The sequence below is a fragment of the Zosterops lateralis genome (genome assembly GCF_965231275.1).
Source record: "Zosterops lateralis genome assembly, chromosome: 4".
NCBI classification, from domain to species: domain Eukaryota; kingdom Metazoa; phylum Chordata; class Aves; order Passeriformes; family Zosteropidae; genus Zosterops; species Zosterops lateralis.
In genome coordinates this window covers 19,083,790-19,110,174 of record NC_139765.1, presented here as the reverse complement: position 1 = coordinate 19,110,174, position 26,385 = coordinate 19,083,790, and the positions used below count along the sequence as shown (strand labels likewise).

The 26,385-nt window shown below is 41.5% G+C and overlaps 1 protein-coding gene across 8 annotated transcripts in view; it reads right to left on the bottom strand.

Annotated features, from left to right (window-relative positions):
- The window catches only part of STAB2 (stabilin 2), a 75,857-nt gene that overhangs the window by 13,093 nt on the left and 36,379 nt on the right, over positions 1–26,385 (bottom strand). For 6 of the 8 annotated variants that reach the window (XR_014589812.1, XM_083858977.1, XM_083858973.1 and 3 more), the window contains 26 exons: positions 24,022–24,158; positions 23,527–23,641; positions 22,488–22,565; positions 22,250–22,342; positions 22,018–22,125; positions 19,525–19,656; positions 18,375–18,500; positions 17,746–17,802; positions 16,461–16,556; positions 15,545–15,740; positions 14,911–15,006; positions 13,904–13,949; positions 12,776–12,852; positions 11,129–11,254; positions 10,539–10,612; positions 9,152–9,223; positions 7,298–7,417; positions 6,298–6,345; positions 5,240–5,323; positions 5,007–5,153; positions 4,491–4,616; positions 4,099–4,158; positions 3,528–3,704; positions 3,359–3,448; positions 1,971–2,117; positions 268–324 (listed from right to left, as the gene is read on the bottom strand). Coding sequence is in view for 7 of the 8 variants with exons in the window: in XM_083858977.1 (XP_083715103.1) it covers positions 268–324; positions 1,971–2,117; positions 3,359–3,448; positions 3,528–3,704; positions 4,099–4,158; positions 4,491–4,616; positions 5,007–5,153; positions 5,240–5,323; positions 6,298–6,345; positions 7,298–7,417; positions 9,152–9,223; positions 10,539–10,612; positions 11,129–11,254; positions 12,776–12,852; positions 13,904–13,949; positions 14,911–15,006; positions 15,545–15,740; positions 16,461–16,556; positions 17,746–17,802; positions 18,375–18,500; positions 19,525–19,656; positions 22,018–22,125; positions 22,250–22,342; positions 22,488–22,565; positions 23,527–23,641; positions 24,022–24,158 (2,685 nt within the window). In the remaining variant the exon portion in view is untranslated. The remainder of the gene's footprint in view (positions 1–267; positions 325–1,970; positions 2,118–3,358; positions 3,449–3,527; positions 3,705–4,098; positions 4,159–4,490; positions 4,617–5,006; positions 5,154–5,239; positions 5,324–6,297; positions 6,346–7,297; positions 7,418–9,151; positions 9,224–10,538; positions 10,613–11,128; positions 11,255–12,775; positions 12,853–13,903; positions 13,950–14,910; positions 15,007–15,544; positions 15,741–16,460; positions 16,557–17,745; positions 17,803–18,374; positions 18,501–19,524; positions 19,657–22,017; positions 22,126–22,249; positions 22,343–22,487; positions 22,566–23,526; positions 23,642–24,021; positions 24,159–26,385) is intronic. The other 2 variants (XM_083858974.1, XM_083858976.1) reach the window with 2 other exon arrangements.

Here is a 26,385-nt window from a genome sequence, read left to right as displayed (position 1 = left end):
GACATGCTAAGTACCATTCCAGAGAGTGCAGGGGCTGCTCTGGAGTCAGCTGAAGAACTTTTACAGTGGATGATGTTCGAGACCAACAAGCATGCCCCACCACCAGCACCTGGGTGTTTGCCCAGGGAGAGCTTTGTCATTTAGTAGTGTGTAGTACTGTCAAAGGTTCTCTTTTTATTTATTCTAAGAAACTTTTTCTGGTTTGCTGTTGTGAAGTACAGAAAAGAGCAGGTTAGAATGCTTACATGTGAGATTTGAATATTTTACCTTTGCTTTTGTCCCTGGAGGGCATTTAGAGTTACTAAAACAGCTAGCACAATGCCCCTGGAAAAGGGAAAAAGAAAAGTAGATTAAAAGAGTGGCTACAAAAGGCCATTTGACTTGGACAAAAAGTCTGTTTTATGAGAGCAGAGAAGATGAGCAGAGAAAAGGTAAAGCTAATTGCACTTAAAAAATTAAGACAACTCTGGAGAAACAAGAGAAAAGAGTGACAACAAAATAGTTGCAATAATTTAGTGCCACAAAAATACAAGAAAATAGTTTTGATTCTGGAATATAAGTTCTAGAAGAGGAAACTGCTCTGGATTTAAAGAAGGAGGGAAGAGATGATGAATGTTCTTCAAACAAGTATTGACACGATCTGTGTCAGACCTGGATGTCTAATATGGAGTACAGAACAATGTTAGCTTCTCAGGAAGTGCTGATGAAATTTGAGGAAACAATATCTATTTCATTTAATGACATCATAAACAAAAGGCAACTTGAGCAGATGGGATATGCATAATTATTGGTTTTATCATTGAAATACATGTTCCCATAAGCTTTTTTAAAGACTGACTACCTGAAAGTACTTCTTGGAATTTTTTTCATACTTTCAAATAAAACTGAAGTAAACTTGGTCTTGAAACTGTTTGAAGATGACTTCCAAAATATCCCATTTGTGGAACACATCAACATTCATGGAGGAAACTCCCTCCATGCTAACAGTGCCTGTTCAGGCGTGTTAAAAGCAAGAAGTGTCAGAGACTGAGTAGGCAGTTCTCTACCTTGAATCCTTCATACCCTGTGATACTGGAGTAGCAATGCTGTTCTTTTATAATAGGGAACTTTGTAAATGTGATCTCTACAGTCAAACCTCTTATGTGAACTTCTGCTAATTTAAAAGCAGGACAGAAAGATTTGTCCTTGCTCAAATTTTAGCTTGCATGTGTAAGGTGCTTTTTTTTAAATGGTCTTAAGTGGAACTGCTTTGTGGCATTGCATTCCCACACCCAAGCAAGATGTTTCCATTTAAGGAAAAGGGTTTTAGTCACACCCTCGACTTTTAAGGACAAAGCACCAGAACTTTCTGTTCTTCTCTCATTGTAATTGGCCCAGCGCCAGAACAGAGGCAGCTGTTGGTCTCTGTAGATGTTCTTCAGAAATGTAGCTAGTTTCTATTGGGCAGCAAGCCAAAAGCCCTCCTAAAACATTAAGTTGATGAGAAAGCTCAGAGGTGGTTGAGGCTTTTTGGGATGCCTTAGCAGGTGCAAAAGAGGTTTCTCTGCACTGTGCATGGCTTTTGTTCTTTTGGTTTTGCATAGTTTGTTATTTTCTCTTTTAATAAAACCTTTGACTTTCAAAGTACACCTGATCAGCATCTCAATTATTTTAAGCCATTTCTGTGATGTGCTGGACACCCTCAGAGCTTGATGAACTCTCATGAAGTTGATAACTTGCTGGCCCCATGCAGAATTTCATCACCAATTATCCTGCATGCTGCTTCATGTGGATACCAGATTTCTGTTGTGCACCTCTGTGGCATTGTGCTGCCCTTCTTAATTTCTCTCCAACCAGTGCAGCACATGCACTGGTAAAGTGGGATTTACTTACAGAAGTACCAGAGCTGCAGGGACAGTTACCCCAGTGAAGGTGGAGACTGGCCCCTGGGCTGCGTCATTGTCAGGGAGAGGACCCGAACTGGCACTAACCATGAACTCCACAGTGAGGAAGCTGTCGCAGCGTCCCCCCAGGCTGGGCTCTGTCAGCAGGCAGTTGATCCCATAGGCGATGCCCCCGTCAAATTCCAGCTGCCGCTGCACCACCCTGCACTGGCCGTCATTCAGGAAAAGGGCACCCTGGGAGGTGGAATGGGGAGAAGGGGACATGGCAAGGTATGAGCTGCTCCTCCTTGGTTTCCTGCTCTCTGTAGGAATACTCTTGGGGCAAGGTGGTATGTCAAACTATCTTGTAAGTAAAATTGATGGCTATAGGGGCTCAAACTCAGTTGGGAGGCCTCTTTTCCTATGGGCAGATGTGTGTCTGGAGTACTGTGTCCAGCTCTAGGGTTCCCAACAGAGAAAGGATGTGGACCTGTTGGAACAAGTCCAGAGGAGGGCCATTAAGATACTCAGAGGGCTGGAGCACCTTTCCTATGAAGACAGGCTGAGAGGGTTGAAGCTGTGCAGCTGGGAGAAGAGAAGGCTTCAGGGAGACCCTAGAGTACCTTCCAGTCCCTAAGTGGGGGTAATGTGAAAGGTGGAGAAGGATTTTTAGCAAGGGCATGTAAAGATAAGACAAGGGGTAATGGCTTTAAACAGAAAGAAGGTAGGTCTAGATTGGATATTGGGAAGAAATTCTTTCCTGTGAGGTTGGTGAGACTCTGGAAAAAGTTGCCCAGAGAGCTGTGGATGCCCCATCCTTGGAAGTGTTCACAGCCAGGTTGAATGGGACTTTGAGCAACCTGGTCTAGTGTAAGGTGTCACTGTTCATAACGGGTGCTGGAAAAAGATGATCTTCAAGGTTCCTTCCAACCCAAACCATTTAATGATTCTATGATATCTTTCTTTTCTGAAGAGGACAGAATATGCAAGTCCTATGCTCTCAGGTTTATCTTACGTATATTTAGACTTAGATGCTTCCTAGGTATGATCTGATACATTTGCAAAGAAAAATGTGACATTATTCTGGTTTATCAGGTTATGTGTGTGCCTCCAACCTTAGCTTGGAAGTGCTTACACACTAGAGTTTGCAAGCACATACTGCATACACAGGGTTCAAAACCAGGTTGATCTTAATGGTTTTGCACTGGTATTGTAGAAGTTTATAAGTGTCTTGGTATTTCAGTTTCAAGGTGACTGAGAACTGTTTTGAACAAATAGCATCTTACATCAGAGCAAATGATGGCTCCAAAAAGTCCTACAAATCATATAGTTTTCTGAATCTGTTGATGTGGCTCTTGGCATGTAGTAGTGATGACCAATGAAGTTTTGGTGTCACTGACCCTCCCTGGGGGCTGTGCAAAGGCAGAGTGTGGTCTGCAGGAGCAGATCCTGCAGCAGCGATGAGGAATAAATGTGCCAGCAGAGAGAACACTTACAATCTCTCCATTATCCCCACAGCTCACGCTGAGGTTGGAGCCCTGCAGGGTCTTCAGTGAGGTGGAGCTGGGGAGCTGGTAGGCCAACACCTGGGAAAGAAAATGGGAGATGCGTGTCTGGGCTTGCATGTTTTGGCTGTGGTGATGCTCCCAAAATGCAAGGGCTTACCGCAGCATCACGGACAATGTGGAATTTGAGGTACTGCACCAGTTTGTTGGCATTGGACTTCTTGAAGAGGAAGTCCTGCTGCTCCTGTGGCAGCCTCCGGATGGCTGTGTCTGTGGGCCAGAAGAGTGTGATGGGTTTGTGAATGGGATCGTTGATCAGCCCAAGCAGGTTGTTTTTCTGCAACACGGCAAAAAATGTGGCAGAGGATTAATGCTCTGTCCCAAATGACACTGATCCTGTGGGGTGAATGTCAGTTATAACTGAGGTGTGGTGACCTGTGGGCTGCCTGGTCACCAGCCTGCAAATAACTTGACTTTAAAAACCAGACGCGTGAGTTGAGCTTGGTATACAGTAGGATAGAGCTGAGTGGGGAAGGGAAACGTGGCTGTTTAACATCCCCCAGCCTCTGGAGGAGTATGACTGGTGGTGAGCAAGGTTGTTGTGTACTGTGAGCCTTTTGGTTCTGAACAAAACACGGCCAGTGATGCCATGTGCTGTGTGTGTGCCTTTGTCTTAAAAAAAAATAATTGTTTGCAACCTTTGACCAATGGCTCCTGTCTCATGTCCTTACCTCTAGCAAAGAGCTGAACAGAATGTACCCATGCTTGGCTGCAACCATTTTAAGACTTTCCTATAAAGAAAGAAAAGTGAGTAACTTACCTAAGAAATACCTTATTTGGGTATTAAAAAAGCAGAAAAGAGCTTGCTTTTCTCTGTAAGTCACATTTTGTTATAAAATCAAAGCTGCTGTAAAAGCCCTCTGCAAAAATCTTCTTATACTGTTCTTACTTATCTGTAATTCTGGTGAATTTGAAACATAATATTGAATTTATTCAGCAGTGTCACACAATGTTTGTATAAGGTCTTTTTAGTGTCATTTTTTGTTGACTTTTATGATTTTATATATCTGACAGTAACTGTGGGAAAGCCCCTGGGTTGGGAATGGTGATAAGCTGCACATACCTTCTTGAGGGGGAAATCCTGCATATGTGAAGGGACCAGAATTTGGTTTATGACATGGATCACACCATTTGTCCCAACAGCATCACTGAGTATAATTTCAGCTTTGTTGTTCAAAACCAGCAAGTTCTGGAAAGGCAACAAAAATATTTTTTCTGTGAAACCTTGAGGAAAAGTGAGGCTGATACTGAACTGCTTTGATACCATGAGCCTAGACCACCTTTTCTTTGCAGCAAACAGTACTTTCAGCTTTAATAAATTTCCCTTTGCTTTTTCAAACTCTCCTCAAGCTCATAAAGCCAGAGTCTGAGGATAAAATAGCTTGGGTCCAAGGGTTGTAGAACTCCAGTCTTAGAATACTGAATAACTGCTGAACACTTCAGCTGAACAGCAGTCTTACTTGAGAGTAATTGATTTATTTTTGTGCATCAGAGGAGAGGGAACCATTGAAGTTTTTAAAAAGGTGAATGGGAGTAGACTGTTGTACTGTTCTGTTCCTGTCTCTCCATGTTTGGTTACCTGGGAGTAGCTGATGTGTATGAGGTCACCGTGGAGAGATGTGATGTTGGTGATTGCTGTCAGGTCATTGTACAACAGATTGGCACAACCCACCATATGATACCGGAGCACTTGAGGCATCACTCCTTTGGCAATCCACTCCTTGACCTGCAGTGGGGAATGGAGGGGTTGAGAAGCAGCTGGGCAATGCATCTGAAGCAGAAAGCTCATTTTTACTGAGCCCTTTTACTTACTCGTGGGTCACTGTTCAGTACATCTGTGTGAGGGACAAACAGGGTGAAAGGGCCAGGGCCTGAGATATCTCTGATAGACAAGGCCTGCCAAATTTAAGAGGAAAAAGCAGCAATGAGTTAGTGCAGGTGATGCCACACAGTGACAGGGACTGCCCTGTGGAGGGGAAGGTGGTGCCTGCAGCTCCATCACTGCAACACATTGAGTTCCCTTCCCTTCAACACAAGGGTGACAGGAGTTCCTCATGTGGACTTTGACTCCTAGCCTCATCTGCCACTTTTGCTCACAGGTATTAAATAGAAGATTTTGTCTCATAGCCAGGTCTTGATCTCCTCTGCAAAAATAAACAGAGGATGAGGGAATTAAATTAATTACTCTTAGAAGTACAAATGGATGTGGGCTATTGCAGGCACTTTGCAATGACCACTGGTAAAAGCTAAATTGAGAGCTTTCTTAAAGCAAGAGGAAGCCACCTGTAGCAAAGGCTTGGCACCTGTAGGAAGCCACCATGGTAGCAAAACTGAAATTTTGCTAATTTGCTAATTTTTGCTAATCAAAGCTAGATTATAGCTCTTTAGGTTAGCAGGCTAGTATATAGGTCTCTGCTGCCCTGAGGTTTCTGGTAAACAGAGAATTGCTGTCACTAGTTGGGAGGTAACTGAGAATATTGCCATTTGGAGATGCAGGAGAGGTAGTAAATGAGTGGTATATTCTTGCTCCAGAATTCACAAGAGATGTGCAGGCAGATCTCAGGCTATAAACAGGTGAAAGCTTTGGTTTTATGCTCAGTCTGGAGCCCTTACCTTTCCCTGGGACCTTGGTCTTGATCATTAATACTCTAGATCATTAATACTGTTTTAGTGACAGGTAATAGTTTACATTAGAGCATCTCAAGTGTTAGTGATTGATAATCCAAATCCAGTCCCAATTAAGTTGAAGGAAGTTGCTACAAACCAGATTCTTGCCTGCTTCTCTCCACCCTATGCTCCTGGAGGAAAAAAGGGGAGGTGAACCCCTCAAGAAAACCCCCCAAACCCCGAACCACTCAACCTTTTCTTACCTCTAAGTGAAAATAAAACCTAGATGTGTTGGAGTCCCTGAGAAGTTCCTGCAATTAAGAACAAGACTCTGTAACAATGCTGCAAATATGGGGCAACATCTGAGGAGTGTAAACAAAAGCAGCACTCAGACAAAACAGGGAACTTTTGAGTTGGAATAAGTGCTGTAGGAGTGGGAGGGCAGGAGCTGGGTGTTCCTCTGGCCTGGGAGGGTTTCCAGATGTCTTGCTGTCCTGCCACGGTTGCCAGAACTGATGCCTTGGGAAGGCTGACCTAGAACAGACACTAGACAGAGCTAAGAGAATAAAGTAGATGTTTATTAAAAGGCCTTATGGGATACACCTTGGGCAGTACAAGAGCCTGGCCAGGGCTACACTCAAGATGGACTTAAAATGATCATGAAATGGATGACCAGTCATGAGGTTTCACACTTTTATGTTTTGGTCCATTTGCATATTTGGGTTAATTATCCAATTACAGCTTCAGATTATGAAGTCACATCCTTCTTGTTTTCTCTCTTCAGTCCACTGCTGTTTATGCTTTTGAGCCTGAAACTTCTAGTGGTAGTCCTTGGTCTCAAGCTGGAAAAAGATTGTTTTGTCTACCTACTCTTTGAAGAGAGCTGACTAACACTTAATATGAGGCTCAGAACTACACACCTAGGCTGCACAGAATCTGAAAAACGTGAAAACTAAAACTTAAGGCATAATTTCTCTATTGTTTCTGTTCTGTTCTTACCTCACTCTGTCAAACAGCAGGCTTCTTTGAAATCTAAAACTCCCTAATACTGCAGTCATAATGATTGTCCATTAGAGGTTTTTGTTTGTTTTGGCAGTTAAGATTATCTTGCAGCATCCTATTCCTATTTCTGGTTTCTTGGATTGGGATAACTTCAAATTCCCAGTACAACTTTGTCCAAGAAAAAAATGGTGTGTTTCAACCATTGTATTAAGTAATTGTGTGAAGAAAAATAGAAGACAGCAAACATGTGAAGTACTTTACCTGCAAGATGTTTCCTCGACAATTAAATCCATCCCCAATGTAGTTAGGTTTGCAGGTGCAGGTCCTTTCTGTCAGCTCTGTGTCATTACAGATGGCAAAATCACTGCAGCCTCCATTGTTCTTGTAAGAGCAGAGTTTAAAACATGTAATTTCTTCATGGCTAGGTGTGTAAAACTATTCCAATTCACCACTTCCCTTGCCCCTCCCACCCCTCCCATTTATATAATTTAGAAAGGTTTAATCACAAGATCTTTTTGAAACCACATTTTGGTGGAACATCTGATGGTATATATTTTCTTCCAAACACTAAAGAGCACTTAAGGATTATAAAAAATAAGTCTTCTCTCATGCAGAGGATGTAGTTTTGATTCCCTCATGTATTTAGTTCATGATGCTGTAAGGATGCAAAATATTGGCATGCAAGTCTTACTCTGCATCCTAGGGATGAGTCTTAGCTTCTCTGCCAATGCAGCGCTGACTTTAAGGGGAGCTATTTACACATTGTAAATCACTGGGATGGTGCCAGGAGCCTGAATTTATGGAGGAGCATTAGCACAGGACTGTCTGATGGCCCAGGTCAGCTGTAACAGGGACTTGCCTTGTCCTTGTCTCTAAAACATCGCTGTCTGTACCTGAGTCCAGCTTTGGGCCTGGAGCAGTGGATGCATCTCACCCAGCATCCTGCCTCCAAAAAGCTGCCTGTAGTAAACCAAGATGTTCCTCACTCAGGAGCAGCATGTTGGGGCTCAGAACTCTGCGCAGTCACAAGTAGGTGGTCCTCTGTTACCACCTCAGTTTTCCTTTCTAACGGGCAATGAGAGGGAGCAGAAGCTCCTTTGGGAGCTACCAGTAGGGCCTGACTTGTCAGGTCAGAGGGACACCTGGCTGCAAGCAGCGGATCTCCTGTGGATTTGGCTTGGCTGAGGCAGACTGTTGGCAGCCTTGGCTACCTGTGAAGCTTTGCTGCACAGAAGTCTGGTCATTGTGGAGCCAGGTTAGCCTCTGACATTGATGCTCCTCAAGACAATCTTTACTTTTTAATACATAATTAGTCAAAAGGAAGCAGAGCTGCTGGAACACAGCTTAAGAAAAAGCAAGAGAATATGAAATCACAGGGAGCAGTGCCCCATAACTTTAAACTCCCCTTCCTGCAGCTTCTGTTTTTGCCCTTGCTCGTTCATCTCTGCAATGTTTCAAGGTCAGAGAAAGCCAGTTGAGAGGCCAGGCGGGGAGGGTGAGAATTATTGCTACTGTGCACAGAGCAGAAAGGATTAATGTACATGGGAGAGTGGATATATCCCTGCCACAGCTTGCCAAGAGGCAGAGTAGTAGAGTTGGTGCAGAGAATCATGCTGATTGCCAATATGTGGCTTGCAGTGTGTGAGCCAGCTTGTGCTAAACCAATGTGGCTAATTGTCAGCCTGCAGTGACAAGTGAGGGGCATAACAGGTAGTGCTATGGGATGTCCTGGGTTGGGTGTTGTGGAAGAAAATGGTTTTGTTGGCTTTTTATAGGAACTCTATATGACAAATGATTTGCTGACTTAGGTATTAGCATTACAGACCAGGGTCTGTTTCTCTGGATTGGATTTGAAGTGAGTTATTTAAGACTCAATGATGAGTCCAGGCCCTCACTTGCTATATGTCCAGGCTGTGGTTGAGGAAAAGCCCTTCCTGCATGTTTAGTTTCTCTCATAGTGACAGCACTAAAGCATGTACTGAACCAAAAATATTTAAAGATTAGCCAAGTTAATGTAAATTGATTCTTAGCACACCTAACTTAGAAAGTATATAACCCTCAAAAGTGTAATGATTATAATGAGACCTGAAGTTGTCTCTTTAAATGGATACTCACCTGTGAACACAGACTGATATATGTGCAGGTTTTGCCATCTCCAGAGTAGCCTTTCAAGCAATTACATACTGCCTACAAAGCAAAATCAGAAAACATGCATACAATGAAAAATGCTTGAATTTTTTTTTCAGCACACAATTATATAGTTTACTTTTTTCCAGATAGTGTCTTTGTGATATGATGTGCAGTTTATTAAGCTAAAAGTACATTATGTTTCCCAGAGAAGTTTCCTGGCCAGCATGACTAACCATAGACTGAGACTGGGAAGTAAAAATTTTCATTAGGCTCTATCTGCCTTTTCCCTGCCTCTCCATCTCTGGTGTCCTCTCTGCTCTCCTGTTCATTTGAAATGACCCCTCTGACACCTGCACATTGTTGTCTTGCTGACAAAGCAGGCTGAACCCCTAATTTGTTTCCCTCCTGCTTTTTGCATAAGTTGGTATTCTTCTCATCCTTTTATTTCCCCTGCTTTTTCTAAGTGATGAAAAGTACCTTCAAAACACACCTGGAATTGTGTGTTACTGGCAACATCCCATGTAGTGGAAATGCATTTGACACTTTGTCCTGGTTACTTTATTTTGCATTTTCAGTTATCATAAAGATGAGAAATAATTTCAAATAAATGAATTATGTTCTCCAATTCACTGCTTAATGGTTCTCAAACTAAAATTTGCATTTAATATGTAGCAATTTGAAAATTCAGTGAGATTTCTGTGGCAAAAATAAAACTAGGAGGTAGTCTAATAGCAGTGGTTATGTACCTCCTGGATAAGTGAGAACTCTAGAGAAAACAGATTTATTTCTGTCCTATAAATTCGCATTTGCAGTGCTGGGGTTTTGTAGTGGAGGTTGTTATTACTCTGATGTTAATTACATTCTCACAGGTAAGGAAAAATAAATAAACAGGTTGTAGCTACTACTCCTAAAGATCTAGAGATCAGCAGTGGAGCGAGTGGATGCTGGAATGTTGTGACCCATGTACATTTTGTTTCCTTGTGGATACATTTGAATTGTACAGGGAGAAGGGCTAGTCTAAAATGGAATTTTTTCCATAGACAGTTTCTATAACAATAAAAGAAACATCATCTAGCAATACTTTCAAACGTAAAGCTTTTCACATCAAAACCTCCCAAAGGAGAAAAACAACCACTTGAAATAGCAAAACACTGCTTTCCTCTGCAGTTTTGGATTTCTTTCACTGAAACAGATTTTTTCATGTTTGTCTCTACTCCCCCTCAAATGAATTTTTGGGGAAAGCATATACTTTTCAGAAACCTTATGAAATTCAGCTTTCTACTTAAAAACAAAATTACCATGGGGAAATCTCTCTTTACCCAGCAATAAATACTTGACTAGGCCTATTTTTTTTCACTAACGAAGTACTCACTTGATTGGGTCCAGTTTGTGTGCATTCTGCATTTCTATCACATCCACCATTGTTCACCAGACAAGGGTTGATTTCTTTATAAAACAGAAAATGTAATAAAGAGAGAGTAATTCTGAGAACCCAAGGAGAATGAATTTTAAGTAAGGCATACTAGGAATGCAGATTTATGACAAAATTAATTCCCTCAGTTACTTAGTATCTCAGTTTAGGTCTTCAGTTGTGCTGGTGGAGACTAAAGCCCTGCCAGCAGCCTTTCTGAAACCAAGCCTGAGGAGGTGTGGTGCAGCATCTAAAAGTCTTTATGATGGTCAGAGGAGTGTATGTGTGTATCAAGCTGCTGGAGATGGGGTTATCCTTGCTAGAGGAAGATGTTGTTTTATAGGATTTGGTGCCAAACCACGCTGCTAGAGGTGCGTGGTTTGCCAAGTAGTACCAGCCATAGGACAGAAAAAGATGCCTTTGGCATCAGGGGATATAGTATCAGCAAGATGAACTTCTGGGTCAGAGTGGAAGGAGGATCAGTCCCTTGCAGGAAACCTTGTTCCTGTGATTTTCCTGTGTGTGATACACTAGACAGGCCATGTGCTTACCAAGGCAGACAATCCCATCTCCGGTGTAGCCGGCATGGCAGACACAGGCTCTGTTTCCCGGCGTTGTTCTCCTGCACTCTGCCTTGGAGGAGCAGCCCCCGTTGCTGCTCTCACAAGCATCAATAGCTGAACAGGGACAACAGCAGAGGTTAAACCAACGTGCTTTCTTGCTTCTCATGATAATTTTTCTCCATCTTTTAGAGGTATTTACTAACATTTTGGGAACACAGAGTCTGAATTAGGAGGCCACAGACTTCATTAGTGCCAGTTATTTAATACCTATTATTGTTCCAAGAGGGAAGCTGAAATGATGTTTTTAGACTGGAATGTTAGAATTCATCTAGGACTGACTTCCAGTAACTATCTGCCTTCCAATTCTGCCCATTTCAACAAAACAACAAAGAAGGGATGTTTGGGTTCAGCTCAAGTTTAAATAGCCATTTAAGTGTTTCCTGAGACTGACATTTTCTGCACACAGATCATATAACCTCTCTTGCAGGAGATCTAGAGTATAATACCACCTACCTCTCCTGTGACAAAAAGTCCTGGTACTTGCTCAGATGGATACTCATACTCTTTCTCCAGCTCGGATGAGCTCAATGCTCACAACTTGAGAGCAGGGAGCGTTGTCTGATCTTCAGTATGACCCAAATCAACCTGAAAATTGCTTTAATTTTTTGCTTAAAATGACCCTAAATTGCTGTTTCAGCAATTTCAGACTAGGAAGTTTGATTTTTTTTCTGCTACTAGTTTTGCCTAGGAATTCTGTATGTGGGAGCAAGGGTGAGTGCAGAGTCACCATGGGTGACCTCTGTCACCCAGCTCTTCCTGCACATGTGGAATTGCCCCCCAGCAGGTTAAAATGGAATTGGCTCTCCTTTGCCAGAAGAGAAAATGAAAACAGGCAGAGTAAGAGTGGCAAAATCTGGGATTAGGACTCTGCCAGCCATTGTAAGTAGTAGAAAAATGGGCTTCTGTTCTGAAAAAGTAAGTATTTCAATCAGTTAAGAATTAAGAAAAAATATAATTAATTATGATTATTGTAGCTGTAGCAGTCTGTTTTGGATAACCCAGATTTTTTGAGGAACATCTAGCATAAGGTGTTATTATCCCTTTCTTAGGGTCTCTTAAATCTCTCTAGTCTAAAGAAATGGATTTTACCACACCAGAAATCTGAACAAGTTTAGAAAGCTGAGGAAATGGTAGAGCTACACGGCTTCCAATAGCTGGAAGTATTATTGTACCCTGAATTGGCCTCTCTTTGCTGGGCTTTGTTGGGAAAGGGAGTAAAAGTCACAAACCAGGTTTCATTACTCTGCAAACAATGGGGCTGGGGTTGTGCATGGCATGTTCTATTTTCTCTGGTCTCCCTCAGCACAATGCCTCAAACTTGGACATTTGGAGCCTTTTGTTTGCTCTGAATCTGCACCTGTTGCGCTGCTATTTGTTTTGCGGAAACTGGCAACAATTCTTGTTTTTTAACTGGTCCAGAGGGAAGTGCTCATCTCCCACCAATTCTACTGTGAGCAGAGAGTACTTCAAGCATTCTTATTTGATTTTCTCTTTTTTTTTTTTTTTTTTTTTTTTTTTTTTTTTTTTTTTTTTTTTTTTTTAATTTTCAAAAGGGAAGAAACAAAGTTCACTTGCCTGTGCAAAATGTCCCGTTCCCCTCAAACCCAGATGCACACTTGCAATAGGCAGTGCCATTTGATAGGAGAAGGCAGCTAATGAAATAAAAGGAGGGAGGCATCATTTAAAAGACAGAGAAAAAAAATTGGTCAGGTCTTTTGTACAACCCTTGTTTTTGTGAGTGTTTCTGAAGGTAACGTTGCATAGAAATAACAAGGCATTTAACCATACAGTAAGAGGTAGCTAAAACCATAAAAATGGACCTAGTTAGACCAAGCTTTTCAAATGTGTTTTGGATGTATTATTTTAGGTATTAGAATTCCATGCTTTGGTCTCTGAGTACCCTATTTTTTTTTTCTTTTGTGCAGAACTCCAGAATTTACATGTTTTCTCACCCAAAAAGCTGTGCACAATTATTGTTTGTGTGCACCCAATTTATGGAGGGATGCAGCCAGCCCAATTCACCATTGCTCCCTATTCCTGTCATGCCTGCACCCTATCCTGACACCTACAGATGTATGTCAGTGGATGAAAAATACAAAAGAACAATCTGCTTCTGTAAGAAACAGTCTTGATTCCAGAATGTGTGGGGTCTCCATGAGCAAATCTGAGAGTGTAGTTTTGCCAAAAAAAGCTTGGTAAAATATTGCTGCTGTGAACTGAAAGTCACAAACGCACAGGGGAGAGAATGACTTATATCTGGGAAAAAGAGGGTTTGTTCCTCTGGTTTCTCAGCTCCTACAGCCGTGGCTGAAAATGAGGAGTCTTTCCAGCCACCTTTCCTTGTCTTTTCTGAGATGTCTTGACTAATGTAAATCTTGCTACCTGCTCAGTGGTGAGAGGACAGATGCACTTCAGCAAATGGCTCAGTGGGGCTCACTTGCTCTTCTGAAAACTAGTTAGTGTCCTAATATTGGTGCTGGACTGGTGAGAGCATTTTTCTGTTGTTGTTGTTGGTATATTTTGATGTGAAGAGGAGAGGTTTGAACTTTTTGAACTCATCATTATATACATTAGATTTACATTCCTCCTTATCTCTGTGAGATATGCTGCTGAGAACTCATGAGCAAGGTGGACTTGATTTTTGCCTTGCAAGAGATCCCCTTTCTCTCCCCTCTCCTCTAAATAAGTACATTTCATACATACTTAGCACTGGTGTGGCACAAGGCGTTACACGCATCATCTTTGATTTCTGCAAAAGGGAAAAAAAAAAAGAAGAAGCAGGGATCAGAACCTTTAGGGTCAATACCTTTCTAGATTTAGAGTCTTTTGCTCCCATTGTGTGGAGCTGGGGTCTGAGTCTTGTGCCAGACAACTGTGCTCTCAGTCTCTATAGAGATTCCACCTGTAGAGTCTGCATAGATCAGGGAATATTACTTAAATTCACTTGCAAGGAAGAGTTGTGTCATACTGTTAGGAAAACATTTCACCTGTTGTCATTTATCTGTATTTAGTCTGGTGAATGTTGTATAATATTAGAATTATATAAGGGTAGGTTTTCTAAAGGAGCTGAAATTTTTCTCAGACATAGTAACTATAGCAGTCCTCTAACAAAACTTACGATTTTTTTTCCTGGGAAAATTTGAAACTGATCTTGAATGCTATTATAAATGTGTTTACAACATTTTAAAATTTCATACTATCATAGCTAGAGCTTTGAAATAGTTACTGAATACATTTTAATTATGTTTAAATAGAGTATAATTGTACTGGATATAGGAGCTGTAGTAAGCCAGCACAAAATGATTTATTTGCTAATTATTTTTTATCACATTAACAAGAACATAATTTAATATCTGGCATTGCATAGCTATATTGACTTTTTGAAGCATTTGAGAGGCTTTTGATCTGTGGGTCAAAATGTGCAGGGTAATCCTGCTTTGGAAAACATATAGCTTTAATAAATGGGATATTATTTTGGGACAGATAGATGGTGACACAAGTAGAGAATTACCTAAGTAAGTGTTTCAGTACTATGAGCAGTGTCTCAACTGGCTCTCTAATAAAACAGTAATTAATTGCTGTAGCACAGGAATGTGACCCATATTTCACTGTGTATGGGAAGATGCACAGGGATCTGATAGAGGCTGTAGTTCCTTCATTTTCTGAAATGGTCACTTTTTACGTTAGAACAATAAAGACAGGGCACTCACCAGTCTCACACGTCACTCCTCTCCAGCCAATGTCACATTCACAGGAGCCATCCCCGTTGACCCCGCTGTTGCATTTCCCATGGACACAAGTGCACACTGTGAGAGAGATGGGGGAAAGCCACTGTGCCTGGCAGTGTGTGCAGGAAGGACAGCAGGGCTGGCACAAACATCACCTGCTGATGGCACCTCCTGCTCTAGGCTGTTTGAAGAAAGGTGTTGTCTTGTGCCTTTTGGTTTCTAATTACACAATAACTCTAAACTCAAACTATGCTTATCTTTCCTCTATTCCCAAATGCAGGGTCTGAAACTGTATTTTAATGGGAAAGAATTGGCGAAAAATAGCAGTGATAAAGAAGATTGTACTTTCTGGATTCTTTTCTAAGTCTGTGGTGTGCCAGAGCAGAAGGCACTGTCTCCAGCCTAGGGATTAGAGAGAAAACACCATAATGGGAAACGAAAAGTTTTAAAGACTGGCCTATTACCCTGGGAGTAATAGAATCTTCTAGAACCTATTACCCTGGGAGTAATAGAACCTTCTAGAATCTAGGCTGGAAACAGTTAGAAGAAGAAGCAGAAGGTTTGGATGCCTGACAAGGCTGGCAAAACTCCCATGTGGTTTGGGGGTGCTCGGTACCTTGGTCACAGTTGGGGCCGTACTTGCCCTCGCTGCAGCTCTCGCAGGCCGTGCCAGCAAAGCCCTCCTCACACTGGCAGGTGCCCGTGCCATTGATGCCATCCAGGCACACGCCGTTCCCAAAGCAGGTGTTCCCAGCTTTCCCTGGGCACGGCTGGCACTGCTGGCTGAAGAAACCTGCGCAGCACTGCCTGGTCTGGAAACCCAGAAATGCTGCGATGAGAGTTGGGGAGGCAAGCAGGGTGGGTGAGACAGATGGATTTTTACAAGCGCTTTTAGTGACAGAAAAAGGGGGAATGGCTTCAAACTTAAAGAGGGTGGGCTTATATTGGATATGAGGAAGAAATGCTTTACTGTGGTGAGGCACTGAAACAGGTTTCCCAGAGAAGTTATGAGTGGCCCCATGCCTGGAAGTTCAAGGCAAGGTTGTAGGGGACTATGAGCAACCTGGTCAAGGGGAGGATGTTTCTGCCCATGGCAGGGTAGTTGCAACTAAATGATCTTTAAAGTCCCTTCCAACCCAAACTAGTCTTTGATTCTGTGACTTTTAGCAGTGCATGAGCTCTGCTGGTCTGTGACCATTCTCCTCAATGTGCCAGGACACAGGCTGCCACCCCAAGTCCTTGGGGACCCAGGTGCCCTTCACCACCTCGGAGAGAGGTGGAGAATTGCTAGGGACAAGCACAGGGTTACCCTTCCCAAACCTACCCTCCCTCTGCACCATGTGGACCTTCCTGTGCTGCAGCTATCATCAGTCTTTAACCTTCAACCTCTGCTGTGTCCAGAATAAAGGTAAATAAATATACTGTCAGGAGCTGCCTTAACATGTTGTGTGTGCTCAGTGGGAATTATGAGGAGGATGAAGCTCGGAGAAAGGGGTTCCTGGTTTTTACCACAACAGAAGCGGTGAACTCACAATGACGGTTTTAGCGCACTTGGGCCGGCACCCAATCTGGATGGTGTACAGTCTCATGTGGTTTTCTGTGAGCACACAGTATTTCTTCTCCCCTGGCTGAGAAAATTTTGGAGAAACAGATGCACTTCTGAATAATATCTATCAGCTACTTTCCAATGTGTTAGAAAATGGGGCATTAACTTTATGCATGCTGTGCACTGACTCATACATTCACAATTAAAATAGAGGAAATACTTTTAAAAATAAAAATGTATTAGCTAAATAATTTCTAGTGAACATATGATCAGTTTCACTCAGTGTCTTGTGGTGTTTTACAGATGTCTAAAATTTCCTTTGCTCAGAAGTGAACAGATTCTATTCAGAAGTTTTACAAACTTTTTTTTTTTTTTCATTTACCCATTTTCTGATATTTCTAATTCTTGGAAAACTGAGTTAGGAAGTTGTGCAAAAACAGCTGTTAAAAATCATCTTCTTGGTCTGAACAGAGTTGGGGAAATATTGTTTGCTGAAGAAAGCTTTTGATCTCAATATACACTCGTGAGGAGATTGAGACAAGAATCCATCCAGTTTTTCATTTTAAAGGAAATGTTAATGAATTTGAGTTTTACCTATGAGGAGTAAAATTTGATTTTGACAGTCAAGTACTTTGATGAGGTGGATGGGACTTGATCTGCTTTGGAATACCATTACTAGCATATTAAATTAAAAATAATAATAAAGGAAATGTAACCCCAATGGAGAGGCATTCACGGATAAGTTAGGTATCAAGAAACTCTAAATATCTGCAGTTATCATGTGTTGGACCTGGGCATCCAAAATCTCTCTAACCTCCAAGTCTTCTTGTGATCATAGTTTACAGCATATTGCTGGGGATGGATTGAGTTTGCCTTCTGTACATCTCTTATTTGAAGGGCTCAAAGCTGGTTCTGTAATTCCTTCTGGAGCAGGCATACTCCAGACCACATGTAACTCTCCTAACTTTGCAGTTTGAGGAGTCTTAGTTGTCCCAGTGCATATAAGAAATTGGCCTTGAAAGATAAAGCTATCTTTAAGCTGCCCTTCTGCTACCTTGATCCCAGGTAGATTTAAAAAAACCCAACCAATTCTCTGAGGTCAAGGTGGATTGAGTCTCTTGACTATAAGCAATATATGTAGCAGGCTGAGATAAATACTACATCTTTTGTTGAAACTCAGGGAATTATATTAAAAATAGGATTGAATGCATGTATAGTCAGTTTCTATATGAAAAATCCAACAACCCTACCATTAAAGAAAAAATACTTACTATTTCTTTTGTTCCTGGGGGACAACTTGATGGGTGTGAACAAATTCTGCACTTCTCCTTAAGCAACACAAATGGGAGGTAGTTAACAGACTGAACAGAGCTGTAAGTAGGTTATTTCATAGAAAAAGAATGATTTCCAGCCATATTTCTAAATCCAGTCCTTGAGGTGCCTCCTTTGGCAAAGAGGGTGAGGGAAGCTGTTCTGCTCAGCAAGGAAGAATATCCTTACGAGGAGCTCTGTGCGGACACCCTTCCCCCAAGGGGAAGAAGGAAAGATCATTTGGTTATTTTTATTTGCTCTTCTGAAATGAAACCCCCCACTTTATAAACAAGTGGTCTGGTTACAAATTATTATGTATTAGAATAATTTAATATTAATATTATCTGAATATTAGAGGTCAGGAATTTCTTATTCCTGAGTTACTCTGATTAGATTTTATCCAGGCTGTCAGAACACTGATTTCAGGACCAAAGTTGTCTTAAGAGATGTTAAAACTCTGGTAGGCATATCCTTTGTGGAAAATGTGTGCATTCCTTGCTGGCAAGTAGTATTACATAGCCCATACATTTGAACTTTGGTTATAGGTCTCTGAGGGGCTTTAAGCTTCTATATGAACAGGACCACTTACAATGATCACAGTATTATTGATATCACATCTGTTCTTCTGGATTTCCAGGACCTTTCCCAGACCATGAATAATTCCTTTGTCTGTGGCAACGTTTGCATAGCTTATAAGAGCATTGTTTACATATAGCTGCAAAAGACATGCAATCAGTTAGAGAACAGCAGAGATGTTCCATGGCTCTGTGGTGACTTGAGCAGTAGGAGATGGAAGAAAGAGAGAAATGCACAGGGATCACTTAAGGAAAACCAACAAAGTGCCATCAGGCACTTGCTCATATTCCAGCTGCTGCATTTAACTGCTTCACTGCACTGGAGGGTTAAATGTGATGACTTGCAGCCTGTTGAAATTTCTTAGCAACAGGATTTGGCAGAGCAGCTTTTTCCAAGGGGTGTAAAGACTATGAAGAAGGAGCCTAAGGCATGCCAAAAGGTGGGTTTGCTATGCCCAGGGGATGTGGGGCTCTCAAGCAGCTGCTCTGTCAAGAAGAAGCTCTTATCATCTCAGTGATACCTCACACTCCCAAAGTGCCCTCACCAGCAACAGTCCCACTGCAGGTGCTTTTTCAAGTCTCAGCCATGAGCAGAGCAAAGAGCAGGGCTGAAACTCTGTGAGAGAGAAGCTTTCTGTCTTCCTTTGCCTATACCCAGAGAGAGTTCTGGGACAGAGAAGGACCAAGTTTCCTTCCAGGCCCTGTCTCTTAATCTTGCTGTACCTGATTTTTCCATGAATGGTATTGAAAGGCAATTCACATTTGTTGCCCAGTGCTTTGAGCTCCTAGGATGAAAGTGGAGTGAATCTACAGAAAATAGAATTAATATTTTATCATTGAAGGCAGGTTTCTACTAGCCCTTGGAAGTCAGATTAATGACTGCTCTGGAATTCAGGCTTGTAGTTACTAGAGACAGATACCAAAAATTCAATTCTAAAGTTGAACAGCACAACTGAAATCAATTTCAGTTACAGATACCTTCAAGGGTGACTTTGAATTAAGCAGGTCTGAGACAGGCCTTGCATTTGAGTAACATCTTCTGTGCTGTTGAGTCACAGAAGCTAATGAGGGATGCACAGGTTCTTTTGACACCAGTTTAAAGCTGAAGATGGATTTGTAAAAAGCAGGAAACCTGTTTCTCCCAGCAGGTGCAGACAGCAGTACCTGGCTGTTGTGGAGGAAGAACCCAACCTGGTAGGAGAACCCTAGCATGGTCTCCCTGTGCATGCCATTGTGCAGGTTGTTCTTCAGGAGCTTCTCATCCAGCACAACATGGTAGCGGATTTGGCCTTCATCCTGCCAACACAAATTACATTCAGAGCTATGTAATAAAGAATGAAAACTTCCTAGGGGTAGCATTTTCCAGAGGGTTTAATCCAAACATTGCCCAAATTTAAAGAGAAACTTCTCCAGTAGGCAGGTTATTCCGTATTTCCTCCTGTAGAGAGTCAGCATTCTTGCCACAATGAAAATGTTTTGACCATGGAGGGTGAAAGGCTGGTGACCTGAGAGGACCAAGGTTTGCTTGAGCCTGTAGTGTGTTTCTGTGAATAGGGCTGGCCACTGAATTCAGGGAAAAGTCAGAGGACTTTTTAGGACTCTGAACTTCATGGGTTCATTTGACATGAAGGACTGCATATTCATGAGTGTTTTTATACTCTTTCCATACCTATTCCTTTTTCCTTTGGGAATCCCTGAATAACCTATAGGGGAATAAACTGTGGTGAATGTTTAGAGCAATTTTTGTATCTGTCTATCTATATTTTTATATCCCTATATATAATCTTTAAGGGCATCTTCAGTCAATGAAGACTGCTTTTAATTGCCTTTAATTGAAAGTGTTTTCTATGCCTGGTTGGTAGAGTGTATTCATATTTCATTGAAAAGTGATGAAGTTACTGTCTCTATATGAGAATTTTATGTGGGTTTCCCAAGGCTTCTGCATCTTATTCTGAAGCAGCTCTTCCTGAGTAGAAGGAGGAAGCAGAAGCAGGAGGTGTTGGGGAAAGATTGACCAATGTGAAAGAAGTTGGAGTGTTGGAGAGTTTAGGAGCTGTCTAGCCAACAGATAGTGCTGTGATAGTGCAACTTTGTCTTTGCAATAAAAGGTGCTTGTGGGGAAATCCTGTTGCTTGCTGTCCCCTTGCTCTGAATGTCCATGCTGCTCCTGTTCTGCTCTTTCAGAAGTGTGTGAAAGCAGGAAGCAGCTCCAGGATGTGAGATTTGTGATGTTGCCCAGCTGTGCCCACAGAGTGAAAGAGAGGCTATGGCATCTCTTAGGGCTGGCCTTGTTCCACAGATTTTCCACAAGAAATATTTTCATATGAGAAAGTGGAAATTAAGATAGAGCTAGTCTCCATCAGTGTGCAGCCCTATTTAATGTCCTGACTTCGATGAATTGTAGGAAAAGCTGACACTGTTCCATCTTGATTTGTCTTTAATCACCAGAAGAATTAGGACATCTTGCCTCATCAGGGCCAAGAAATGGGATCTTCTCCCTATGCCAAGCTCTTCCCTCTGCAGCAGAGTTTTTCCAAGTGTTTCACAAAGGGGTTAAGCTTCAGGCAGACTTAATCTTATGCTTGTTTTTTGATTTTTTTTCCTCAGATTGCCACATCAGGCAAGGTTGGGAGGATGGAAGAAAATCTGAAGAAACATTGGTGAGTAGTGGAAATAAAAATGATTTTTCTGTGCGTGTGTACTCCAGATCTACTGGGATTGATGTCCTATGTGTCTCTCAAAGTTTGTTATAAATTCTTCTTGTATTGGCATGGAAATGAGGATCGTGTCAAGAAACAACTAAAATAGTGTTCAAAGGCCATTGGAGCAGATGAAGATTGATCACTTGTGAATGTGGGAATTTTGCCATGGGTCTGTTGTTTTTGGTAAATTATTTGGGATGAGTCATTTAAACCCTATGCTCCTCAGCTTCCTGGCTATAAATGAAGACCATGCGAGTAGGGATAGAGTGTGGCAGGGTAAATATTTTTGGAAGACATGGGGAAGAATTGAAGCCATTGGGCAAATCATGCGTGAAGCTTCCTCTGCAAGGTGCGTGGCTCTTGATAAGTGCAATCTAAAAAGCTGTTTCAAATTGGAGAAAATATGAAGAAAGCTGCTGGAATGGTGCAGAAAAAGCTTATCTTGGGGGGAAACCAACAAGACTGAGAAGGCCTCTTGAAGTTGTATAGATGTCAGGGTACAAATGCCAGAGGGAGAGTGTTGCTGCAGCATTCCTGCAGGAGTAACAAGGCCAGCATCTGGATAGTTTTAGGAAAGAGTCAGAATATTTCATGGCATTATTAATGATGGGGTATTAGCGATGTCAGGGGACTGGAGTTTGTTCATCTAAAAAACTAATTTCAGTGTTTTTTCTGGTGACTCCTGCACTGATCTTCTTTACATAAAAAACCTCTCAAAATCCCAAACCAAAAAAAAAGGTCAAAACATAGAACAAATAGCTAGGCTCTTCCAGCAAGTCAGGAAAATATAGGTAGATCCATTCCATTTCACCTTCTCTGGTGTTACAGACAAAACCTAACTTACTGGATTTATGGGAAACAATTCTCTTCCTATATCTGTGTCCTCCTAACCCATCCACTTCAAACAAAGATGAAATACTGAAATATTAGGACAAGCTTTGTGAGTAATACATACCAGAGTAGCAGATTTCTTATCCTGTAGGTAATTTTCTATGGCATCGTTACTCGGGGCAAAGACTGTGTATGTGTTTGCTGCTTCTATGTCGTTGGCCAGACCATATTGCTGTTGTGAAACACATTTAAAAAATCAAAACAACCACTGATAGTCTGATACTAGTCTGAAATGCAAACAAAGCAGAGAGTTTCCTCTGTGGTGAAAACATTGTTAAAATGATGTGAAAGCTTACAATAATGTAGCCCCTGAAAATGGAGTAATCAGGCATTTGCTCCAGGCGGGCCAGCAGCCTTGGCATGACAGCGCTACGGAGTGGGGTCAGGACCTGCAAAGGAGCAGATATCCCACATCACCTGCAAAGATCAGTTGCAGGACAAAATGCTGTTCTGTGCACAGGTTTTTTCCACAGGTTAATGGTTTTGCACTGCTTGTGGTGCAGAGGAACAAATCCTTGTCAATATATTGTATACCTTATCAATAACATGAATGACCCCATTTGTGGATGCAATGTCACTGGCCACAAAGTGCGCGCCCCCGAGGGTCAGGTTCTGGAAAAGTGAGAGGAGAGAGGGTTTGTGTTCACGTTGTGGGGCTGGTGATTTCCCAGCAGCTCCCACTGTGGATTTCCACACCTTCCCAAATGCTTGCCTAGGCTGCCCCATGGCACCACTCACACCAATTCACACCAGGGACTGGGCTACCCTCAGGGAACCGTGCACAGGGCAGGGGACTTCAGGACTCTTTGTTGTTCCCTGTGTGCAGACTGGCAAAGCCCTGGGCTTGCTTGCACTGGACTGGTTACCTGGGGTTAGGTGCACTTGCCTCCAGCCACGGGGTAGGCTGAGCTCTGAGCCGATTTACACCCTCCGAGTTCTGTGCAGCTTTGAAGGACCCTGTTCATAACTTTTCCTTTGGAGCATGGAGGTGAGGGGAAATTCCCTCTCCCTTAATGGGGATGAAGTGCTTAAATATGATTTGTGTATTTCCAGGAAATCCTCCTCAGAACGTGAAATTTATCTAATAAAAAGGCTAAAGGGTAAGGGCTGTAACTTGTTATTTACCATTAAAAGTACCCTCGGGTGGTTTAGGACTATCAAGTTGTGTATGTGGAGACATGTGTTATCACTGCTTCCTCCTATCTTCCAAGTTCCCTAAATTAAGTTATTTGGTTTCCTTGATGCTCTTTGTCTTAATTTAGCTCACAGAGGCTGCTCCAGGCAAGGACTTCTCTTCTGCTTGGTTACAAGACTGTCCAGTGTTTGCAGCAGCTACCGGCACATTAGAAATTAAGAATATTGTGGACAGATTTTGGTGATGTAAAGTGGTAGAGAGAAACATGCTAATGTTTCTCCCAGAGGGGCCAATATAATTGAACTATGCCTTTAATTTTATGACATGTATTTTAAAAATATACATAACGTCTGTGTGGTTTTGTATTACAAGAAAGTCAGTGGCAGTGATGGTCAGGTTTTGGTGAATGATAGTACAGTGGTTTGCAGGTCATCTCACCCCATTTTCTTTAGACAAGTGTAGGAATTTGCTCTGTAGCGATGTTGGCAGCATGTTAGAGGATGATAAATTCTGGAAATCGGCAAAGCTGTAAGCTCTTGTCAGTACATGATACCTAAAGGAAATTAACTGGATTTGAATGTTTTGTATTTTATCTCTCTTTTTTCTTTCTCTTATTTCAGATAAACATGCTTAGTGTGTCTAAAACTGTGGTTTTAAGCAAGAATTGCTCCTACAACACCCTGTTCAGCCCTGTTTTGATTTTTAAACATGGCTGTTCAACCTTTAAATGTTTCTGACATAATATAAATAAGGCCACTTTTTTTCCTAGTGGCCTTGCTACAGAGATTTATACCGCTGGAACTAGAAGGAGAATCCTATGCCCTTCCTTTAAAATCAAAATGCTTGTCTTGCTCTAGTGGCTTCAAACCAAATGTTTGTTTAGCATAAAACCCAGTTAATTTAAAAAGCCAATCCCCCAAACCATTAACGTACTTAAGGAGAGTTGGAATGTTACTTTTTGACATCCAAAAGGCTTTCTCATCTTCATCCATGTTTTCAATTGCTTGCAGAGAAGGCACAAGGACAGTTAGGTTTGAGGTGGTGGACAACACTGAGTTTATCTTGGCCTCCTGCATGAAAGTAAAGGGGATAAAATAATTAATTCTAAGGATGCTCTAGAAATAGTAGCTGGTGACATTTTAAGCGAGGTGGAGTATGTGACATACTTTGTGACCAGCCTGGAAAGGAAAAAAACAATTATACTGAGCAATGACTTGAACAATAGCACTTAAAACTGTACAAAAATGGCAAATGCGTGTCTATTTTTTACAGTAGAGATTGCCAGCATTTAAAGGGTAGAGATAATGTTCAGGTCAGAATTGTTTCTTATTATGGCACACATAACTTGACCCCCACGAATGTTAGCCTGTCTCATAGGTTTTGTATTATGCACTTGAATTTTTTTTTTAAGGTGATGAATGTTAAAAAAAAAGGTGATAAATGCTAGTGGTTCCTCATAAATTCAAGTTTCTTCCTCTTGCAGACCACTACATACTGTTTAATAGATAGGAGTATGAACCATGATATAAGAAACTTCCACAACATAAAGTGACACATTTGCACATTTGGAAGAAGGGTATTATTTAACATGGCTGGGATTTTTTTCAAGATGTCCAAGAGTTATCTGTGCCCACTAGCACTGCAGTGGAGCTTGCTGCTGACAGCTCTAATTTTAGATGGGTATTGTGAGATCTGTAGCATGCACAAATTAATTCATCTTTCATTTTTTTATCTGCCTTAAGGATGGAAAGAGTTTCCAGTGGAGAGGATTTTTCCAGTCGTGTGTTTTTGGTTTTTTTTTTAATGGAAAGCTAAATATTTACATGTGATCTTGCTGAAGATAGGGTTCTCCAAGTTTTTCACAGGCTCCACAACTTGCCATTTTTTGATACTGCAAGACTTGAGGGAGCAATATGAGCTTGCATTCTACCTTTTTGCAGCTGGTATGCTGCCTGGAAGCTGGCTTGTTTTGGATTTGGATAGTCCTTCATTACTTATGTTGGGTTTTAAGTCAAGAAGGGAATCAGTTCCCTTAAATAGCTGGGAATTTTTTCTCTGTTAAGATCATCTTTCTTTCTAGCCATCATCCCTATCACCTTCCAAATATTTAAATATAGAAAGAGCAACAAACTTCCCCTTCTCATCCTTCCTGACCAGCAAGAAAAATATTTGGTTATGAAAAGTGATAAACATCCCATTCCTGCTCAAGTACAAAGTTAAAAAAACACAGATGGAGATACCTCCCTATTTTGCTCATGTTTGTAGTTACCAATGTTTATTTGAAGTGATAGCATTTCTCTGAAGTGTAGCAGAAATTTCCACATCTCTGTTTCAATAGATTTTACAGAATCTTCCCTCTGATTTGTTCCCTCATTATCTAAAGAGCAGATTAGCAGGTGAACAGCATTTCCTATTATGCCCATTTCTTTAAATTCTTTAGTGTCCAGTGCCACAATCTGAGCTGAGGGCCAGGCAGACAACTGACTTGAATTAGCCACATTGAGCTCTCTTAAGAAGCTCCCTGAGGTGGTCCTTGCAATTATGTACTTTAATGATCCCCAAGCCATCTAACTTTGAAATGCCTTAAAGCAACTAATGTGCTGTGACTTCTGCTTCTGATGATATTCATTAACACATAACTGTCCTTTTTTTGTTCACCATGTATTTGCTGTACACTTCCCACATTTAGGTTTTAAGCTCTTTGTGGGAGCAACTTGTTTGATCTTTGTTCATACAGTTCCAATCACAGCGGGATAGGACTTCAAATGTTACTGCTGCTCCAGTCATAAATGATTGCATCTGAAAATAGAAAGTAGATTTTGACAACCAGCGTATCTAAAACTTTGGGGTTTAAACCTGTTTTTGATGTTCCTTCCATAATCTGGAGCCAAACAAGTTAATCTCTTTCCACATTGAGGCTGCTCAACCTGGAGAAAAGAAGACTCCAGGGAGACCTTTTGTGGCCTTTCAGTATTTAAAAGTAGCTTTTAGGAAAGATGGGGAAAAACTTTTTAGCAGGACCTTTTGCAAAAGAATAAGGGATAATGGTTCTAAACTTTAAAAGAGTGGATTTAGATTAGATATAAGAAAGAAATTTTTCTTTTCAATGAGGGTGATGAAACACTGGAAGAGGTTGCTCAGGGAAGTGGTGGATGACCCATCCTTGGAGACATTCAGGGTAAGGCTGGGCAGGACTCTGAGCAGCCTGATCTAGTTAAAGATGTCCCTGCCTTATGGCAGAGAGATTGGACTAGATGGCCTTTAAAGGTCCTTTTCTACTCAAATCATTCTATGATT